Raw genomic sequence first — 7,824 nt, forward strand, 5'->3', positions numbered from 1 at the left:
TCAATCAAAAACATCCGGTCTCGCTCACCGAATGAATTGAAAATGGGTCGATAGATTTTTACACTCAACGATTTACACTCAATTTTGAGTGTAAAATCGGATGAGTGTAAAAATCTATCTACACGGGGGTCAAGTAGAATTTTACACTCAATATTTCGATTTTTCTCGAGTGCAAAAAATCAAGTGTAAATGATTCTGTGTAAAATCCTAAATGACCCGGCCCTAATTAGATTTTTACACCCAAAGATTTCACACTCAATCTTGAGTGCAAAATCTAGGAGTGCAAAATTGTAATTTCGTAGGCCAAATTCCAATTTTGCACTCCTAGATTTTGCACTCAATAAGCTTTGCAAATCACTGGAGTGCAAAAGTGTAAAGTCGTACCGCCAATTTACAATTTTACACATCACTTAGTGATCAAAAAAATTTGAACTTGAAAAAAATAGTTCCGATGAGAGTGTAAAGTGGCATTGTCGAATTTTACACCTCACTTACTGTTCAAATTGCGCGCAAGAGTGCGGTTGAGGCAGTTGTGTGTACTCCGCGTGTGTTTACTCGCCTCACAATGGATTTCCACCACTTATTTGCCAAGTTACATTACGTCAACAAGGCCCCCTAACTAACAACAAAAGATACAAACAAACAAAAAGAGAGAAGTAAGAAGGAAACTTTGACTCCTGTGCTTACCGTCACGATCATTGCCAAGTAGATGATTGGTTAACAACTTGTATTAGAACTAAAATTTGTGAAATAAGGATTGAAACAAAGACAATTTATCTCTTCTTCTTGCCCTTGGTGGCCTTAGCCTTCGGCTTTGCCTGAATTACCTCCGGTAATTTCTGTTGATCTTTTTCAGCTTTGGCGCGCTTCTTGGGTTGGGTGGCACCCTTGCCATTGACCACAACGGCTTTGGAAGGAGATACGGATGGGGATTTGCTCGGGCTATCATGTTGTGGTCGCTTGATACAAAGGCGCAATACATTGCCGGAATTGGTTGTGTCGGTCGGTTCGGTCTTCACTACTGATGAAAACCTTCGTGAATTACGTGAATTCACCCACAAAAACTAAAAAAAAAACATGCTACCTGATGACTCAAGATCTTCCTTCGCTTTCACAGACGCCAAAGCATCTTTGGCTTTCACAAGACGCTCGTTAAGTTCTGGTTCGATCTTGACCGCTGGGGGAGCAGGCAGAGCTGGGAGAAGAAGGACAAGACATGTTAATATCTTGATTTAGATACTAACAGATGGCCACATTTTGCAAACATACCTGATAATGAAAAAGCTTCCATAGCTTTCGCCAGGTTAACCTTGACATCCGGTTCGATCTTGACTGCTGGGAGAGGAGGCGGAGCTGCAATTAAGAGGTTATGTTAACCATTCGGATTGGATTAAACCCAAACAGATAAGCGTCATCAAACATACCTGATGATGAAAAAGCCTCCTTCGCTTTATTACCAATAAAGCCAGAGCCAGAAAGTGTTTGAGTCGCAGCAGACACCTCCAAGATCTGCTCCTCAAGACCTTCCAAGTCGGCGGCTGAGGTAAATGGAATATCACCGAGAGGATCAGGGTTCGCCTTCATGATCTTGGCTATACCACGATCAATAACGTTCTGTTCGTCGGTGCTTGGTTTGCGAGAGTAGACCAGCCAGCTGGTTGATGGTTGCGCTCCCGAAAGCAAGCTGAGCTCTCGACCGAGTAGCTGTGCTCGCCCATCGTCTTGGCGATCATCAAAAAACCAAACCCCACGAACACCCTTGAGATACCTGACCAATTTACACCAGTAATGGTTGTAGGCCCAAAAACCACGGGAAACAATGGTATACTCGATGTCATTGAGTTTCAAAACTTCAGGCCACTCCATCTCGTTCATGAAAGTGGCCCGATCGTCACCGGAAAGGCCAGCAACACCGCCAAGGTGGAAATAAACGTGCATTGGGTTCGTGGTGAAGTCCAAACGAGTTCGTTCGTACAAACGAGGCACATCACCGGAAGGATCAGTAGTGAGAATGTCGATGTCAGTGTCGTTAGAGGGATTGGGTCGCATCGAAGTCGTATCTTGCTGCCGATGGACAGCAAGACATGTCGGGCAACATCGTGGGTTCAAAGAGAACAGACCGTCGGTCTGCCAGAGAGCGATAAGCTTCAAGACTTCAGCGTATCGCAAGTTGGCCTCGTGAAAGAGATCGGTTGTAAGCACCACCACAGTTCGGATCGAGACTTCAGAAGTTTGATGAGAAGAAAACTGAGTGCACTGGTAGTCACATGCCATCTGGTAAGAGAAAAAGCGTCCCATTGATGAGGGTTGATTACGCCTGGAGGTGAGCAAGTGCTCAATGAAGCCGTCGGCGGAACAGAAGGTATCAGTCACGAAAGATCCCGGAGAGAGTTGTTGTACAGCAGATTGTAAAGCTTTGAGGCCACGCGAGAGGACAGACTTGAGGTGAGATCCCCGATGCATCTCAGCTGAGAGCCTTGAAGAAAAGTGTCGTATCAGTTTTGACACGATATCCTTACTCTTCCCGTTGGAACCCTCCATCCACATTGGAGAGAATGTTGGCAAAAGTGATTCCATGGCTGCCGTCTCCCAGCAGCGGTTTTGCTTTCCTGGCTCGGTGCTGGCTGAATAAGACTGGTACGAGGAGAAAGGGTCGCGGTGCACGTTGGTTGACCCAGCAGGGCGGCCAGCCTTCTTAGGTCGAATGAGTGAATCTGTTGTATCCGGAGGACGTGCGTCATTTTTGTCCGGTTGGCGTCGAGTGCGTTCTTTCGACCACCCCATAGTTTCCACCACAGATTCCCAGTTGCTACCGTACTTCACGGGAATACCACGCCGGAGCTGGTTGAAGTCTTTGTTCAACGATTCCACAAAGAGAAGCAACTGGACCAAACCTTGAACAAGGGTACAATGGCCAGAGCTTTCCATTACGCGGCAAGGTCAGTTACGGTTGAATACAAATGTCAGACAGATAGAGACCAAAGAAACTCACGATATGATGTAGTATTGTCGATGCATCGACTCCTGACCATTGGTGGTGTCAGGCAAGCCGTCATCGACTTCTTCTCCTTCAAGTGGTGGATCGTCAAGGGGTAAGCGGGTGCGAGAACAAAAGAGCATCAAGTGAATGTCCGCCGTGTTCCACCAGTCGAGCCAGGCCTTTGATTTTGGAAAAAGTCGACCGATCTGATCAAATTTCTCGGCTAGTTTCATTCCACCCTCCTTATCTGGTTCAAGGAGATCCATCGCTAGCTTTTCAAAGTTATTCTATCAAAACGAATTATGGAATAAGACAGGAGTGAGATGAGGCGAATGCAAGTGGAATAGAAGTCATGAATAAGAATAGATTTCAGAATGAGAAGGTGAGTGTTGTTGAAAACCCACCACTTGACTCGCATCGACCACGTTGCGATTCTTTTTGATGCGAGTAATTGATTGACGATAATGTTCTCGGCAGCCTTTCAGCTTATCCAAAGCCTTACCTGGGTCAGCTTCGTTGAATACCTCCATATAAGCTTCAATGAAGCCCTTCTTTTGCGCAACTGAGAAGTCGACAACCTGTTGAGTCAGGAGATCTTGTTCGTGATGAGTGAGATCGGCGTCCTTGATCTGATTCAGGAGTGTCTTAAAGTGGGCCCTATAGTGAGCAGTCTCAAGGCCCCACAACCAGGTGAGCTGGATTGGGATCCATCGGGTCATGATGTCACTGTACATCGAGGTCGTTAAGAGGTAGCCGTTGTGAAAAAACCGGTAGGTCACGTCGGAGAGAAAGCCTCCGGAGTACGTTTTACCATTTTGGTCGCGTCGGACAATCTGTTCAGCCATCCATTCTGTCTGGAAAGTGATATGTACGTTTGACCCTAGAAGGGACGTCGAAATCAATCTGAGGCCGTTTCTAAAGACAAAGACCAAACAAAGACCAAAAAAGAAGCGAATACAAAAACACAATCAGTGTCATATAATTGGGTGAGATGTGGGATTGACCAACCTGCCCCAGTGCATGAGGTCCATGATCAACCGATCCCCCCCACCCAGACTTTCTTTCTCGGGCATAAGTCCTTTTGCTACCAGCACTTTGCGTCTCAAGTAGCCAAGGCGTCCTGCGTTTGCAAAAGCCGGGTGGATCTCTATGATTGGAGGAGCTGTGATCGTTTGGCTAGCGCCAGCCTGGCCGACCTGGAAACCCACAGCTAAAGTCAGACACGTAGGTATAAAGCGTCCAAGACTATCACTTACTTTCAGAACTAAAGGCCCAGCCTTTGGGTTCTTGACCAACTCATTGGTGAGGTCGAGCATAGCCAGAGGATCGGCTTTTTTTGGAGTTGGCCAGATGTGGTCGTGAGTTCCAGAGTGGCGAAGGACCGCCCACCCAGTAGCTTTCTCGACATCCACCCGACAATGTGTTTGAGTACATTGGGTCCAGATGTGCTTGCCACTGCATTCCACAGCAGGGCATTCCGGATGACTAAATGATGCAAATGAAAAGAAAGAATGTGTGAGATTCAACAGTCACAGAAGATGATGCGAAAAAAGATAAGAAAGAAATCGATCGATCAAAAGAAGATAACAAAGCCATTGATCACACTTACTCTTCGATGGCCTGGGCTGCTTTCCCCTCAGCAGTGGGTGGCGGCGCAGCGTAGTCGCAGAAGTTGTCGTCACAGTGAAGTACCCCAAGACAAGTATACCAAGTCGTCTTCCAAGGCCCATGCTTCGCACCGTGGACCCTTTGAGTGTGAGCAAAAGCGAAGTGGCCAAAGTTGGTGATTCAATCGCCCCATCCTGGCTCGCGAACATAGACAGTTTCACCGTTGGGCCAGATTGGATACCCTTGACCATCACATTGGGAGCCATGGTCAATGTAAGTCTTGAGTTCGCCAGTCGCCGGTACGGGGATTTTGAATTTTTTGCCAGTCTTCTTTGGTCGATTACGCTTCTTCTTCTTGATCTTCTCGGGTGAGGTGGTGTTTGAATCAGGAGCAGTGGACGGCATAGTAGCTACCACAGGATCAAATGGAGAAGTCAAGGCGGTCTGAGTTGGGTATTGCGAGAAAGGAGCACCTTCAGGGGGACCAGGTAAGTCTAATGAGCTCTCGGAATCGTATTCAGACATAGTAAACGTTGAAGTATGGCAGTATTGATAGGGATAGAGTTGGTAAGAATGATCAAAATCGAACTGGAAGGATCGATAGAGTGAAATCAAGACGGATAACTCTAACTCTTGGAGAGACTGAGATGAATCCGTTGGAGAAGATGATGAAGGGGTGCGGCCAAAGTAATTAGATGGATTTGGTTGGGGGTAGCCATCGACACCAGGGAGTCGCTGACGCAGGATGATAGTTGTCATCCTGCGTTTGGTGATGTAGTCAGTTTAAGATGAATTTTCTTCGAATCTTGAGATGTAGTCCGTTTAGGATGGGTTGATTGGATGATAGTTTGGAATCCGGAGATGTAGTCAGTTCCAGGTAGGTCGATTGAGTGATAGCTTCGAAGATCGTGATGTGGTCAGTTTAAGATAGTTGGATTGGCTGAGATCTTTGAATGTGGTGATGTAGTCGGTAGGAGACGTTGATTCTTTAAAAGTAGCAGCTAGTGTGGTATTAGCTGAGATGGTGTCAAGGTGATTTGGGGATATGAACTTCCAGAAAGGGGATCCGGTGATTCCGGTGATTCCGGTGATATGCCGTCAGTGCAGTGCCGATCGGAGGACTTTTTGTTAGAGTTTTTGTTCGAGTGCAAATTTCAATCTTCATGGTATAATTTTAAAAAAGTACACTCCGAAGGTTCACGTCCAACTTTGAGTGTAAATGGTTTACAGTAGACTTGTTCAAATATAAAACAGAAATTTGGAGTTGGAAATTTGAAGTTGAGAATTTGGAACTCTGTAATTGCGTACAGCTTGTACATGAAGTGTATGAGTGTATGAGCTTGTATGAGATCTACATAAGTTCGTACATGAGCTGTACGAAGCGAGCTGCTTTTGCTCAACTTCAAGTTTTTGGGGGGTCTCTCAAAGTTGGATTTGTCAACTTGGAGTGCCGAACTTGAAGTCCAGCTGACCTCTCCCCCCACGCATCTTGGAGTTCCTCCCTACCCAATACATCGCAATGGGCCACTCACGTCCATGCTACCCCTCTCAACCCTTACCACGGATCTTCCCTCCGGATGAAGTTCAATCACAGCGCGTTGATGTTAACGTTCAACACGGTTCCCTAGATTCTGGTCCGCCAACGAACTCTACGCCTGAGATGGCCTTGGGTTACCAATCCACGCCTTCCTCCCACATTTCTTACGGACATCACCCTACTTACGATAATTTTCAGTACGATGCACACCATCAAGTGCCTTACGGTTCCCCTTACGAGACTCCTCATGGTTCTCCTTACGAGACCCCTTACGAGACCCCTTATGAGACCCCTTACGAGACCCCTTACGGCCTATCCCAATCTCAAGCTTATTCACCTTCAAGTTTTATGCCGGTGCCCTCTTTTCAACCTCAACCTAGCACTGTGCCAGCTCCTGCACCAGCTGCTACGGTTACTCCCATACCCAGTCCTCCGGAAAAGCGTAAGAGAGGCAGGAAAGCCAAGCCTAAGCCTACCGAGGGCCCAATTTCCGAAAAGGTTCCGGTATCCCAACCTTCGGCTTCAAACGGTGTCGCGGAATCCAATGCTGAGACTGATTACCATCGCTATTGGTTGATGCATAAAAATGAGAATGGTCAATCAGCTTATAGCATACTTGTAGAATGGGTGATTGTCCCTGGAAATTACAACAGATGGTGTGCGAAAGATTCAAAGAAGAAAGAAGTCGCTGACGAGATATCCACCTTTTTAATCGAAAGGGGAATCACTGGCAGGACAGCTGATTCCTGCTGCTGCCAGGTGAAGTATCTATGTTATCATGCTTAATCTTAGTATCCAGATGCTAACAGTTTGGTTTCATTATGGCTAGGTACGTGAAATCGAGAAAAAATATCGCTTGGCCCTTGAAGAGACTAAGAGGACTGGTGGTGGGTTAGTCGGGTACCCTGGAGAAAAGTCTTATGATGGTAAGAAAAACTTTTGATTGTGTCTCTGAATTGTACACCTCAAACTAACCCCTTGGAACCTCAGAAAAAATTGAGGATATGTGCCCGCACTTTTATGAACTCAATGCGGTGATGGCTGATCGACCATCAGCGACACCCCTGGACAACATCGAGTCAATGGCGGATCTGGATGAGGCCACCTCAATGGAAGCTCTTCGCCTCCCTCAAAAACAATCAATAGTAATCGATCTCAACGCTGATGACGAAATTATCCCTAATGATACGGTGTAGAACTCCTACGCTGTGTGGCGTAGGCTGAGCTGGAGAGGGGAAGAATCACCGTGCAGAAGGAATAACCACACGGATGATACTATGGTTGTCGTAGACTGCCCTCAACCTTTAACTAAAAGTTCAATAATAAAAAAATTAACACCGGAACAATTCTTAACAACTTTTCTCCCTTCACAAATCTATCACGTAACAATAATCTAATATTTCTAAAAGAACCTCAAGATTCCGCGGAATCCAACAATACCCTACCAACTGTACACACACAATTAACACAAAACTAAGTAAGTTTCGAGTTAGACGTAATGTTTTACTACTTATAATAATAAAACTAATTGAACAAAAATAAAAAACTAGATAATTTTTATAAAGGGAGACGGGATAGAATCAAGAAAAATAAAATTTCTAAACTCTAGTATAAGTTTAGCAGAACTACACTAGAAAAAAAAACTTTCTAAAAAAAATGGCTAAGGTCTAGGAGGGATTTGAACCAAGGATCTGGCTAG

The 7,824-nt window shown here is 45.7% G+C and overlaps 2 protein-coding genes across 2 annotated transcripts; one reads left to right on the plus strand and one right to left on the minus strand.

Annotated features, from left to right (window-relative positions):
* Window positions 1-773: 773 nt before the first annotated feature.
* Window positions 774-5,113, minus strand: MELLADRAFT_86229 (uncharacterized protein; the record flags this gene model as incomplete). Its single annotated transcript, XM_007409844.1, has 11 exons — window positions 774-1,021; window positions 1,085-1,195; window positions 1,270-1,353; window positions 1,425-2,064; window positions 2,520-2,817; window positions 2,993-3,252; window positions 3,385-3,895; window positions 3,989-4,176; window positions 4,237-4,465; window positions 4,590-4,711; window positions 4,796-5,113. 11 exons carry the CDS (start codon window positions 5,111-5,113, stop codon window positions 774-776), a joined length of 3,009 nt encoding a protein of 1,002 aa, XP_007409906.1.
* Window positions 5,114-6,107: 994 nt separating this feature from the next.
* On the plus strand, window positions 6,108-7,149 carry MELLADRAFT_86230 (uncharacterized protein; the record flags this gene model as incomplete). Its single annotated transcript, XM_007409715.1, has 3 exons — window positions 6,108-6,884; window positions 6,955-7,051; window positions 7,127-7,149. 3 exons carry the CDS (start codon window positions 6,108-6,110, stop codon window positions 7,147-7,149), a joined length of 897 nt encoding a protein of 298 aa, XP_007409777.1.
* Window positions 7,150-7,824: the final 675 nt, after the last annotated feature.

This window comes from Melampsora larici-populina (assembly GCF_000204055.1).
Source record: "Melampsora larici-populina 98AG31 unplaced genomic scaffold MELLAscaffold_17, whole genome shotgun sequence".
Lineage (NCBI taxonomy): Eukaryota > Fungi > Basidiomycota > Pucciniomycetes > Pucciniales > Melampsoraceae > Melampsora > Melampsora laricis-populina.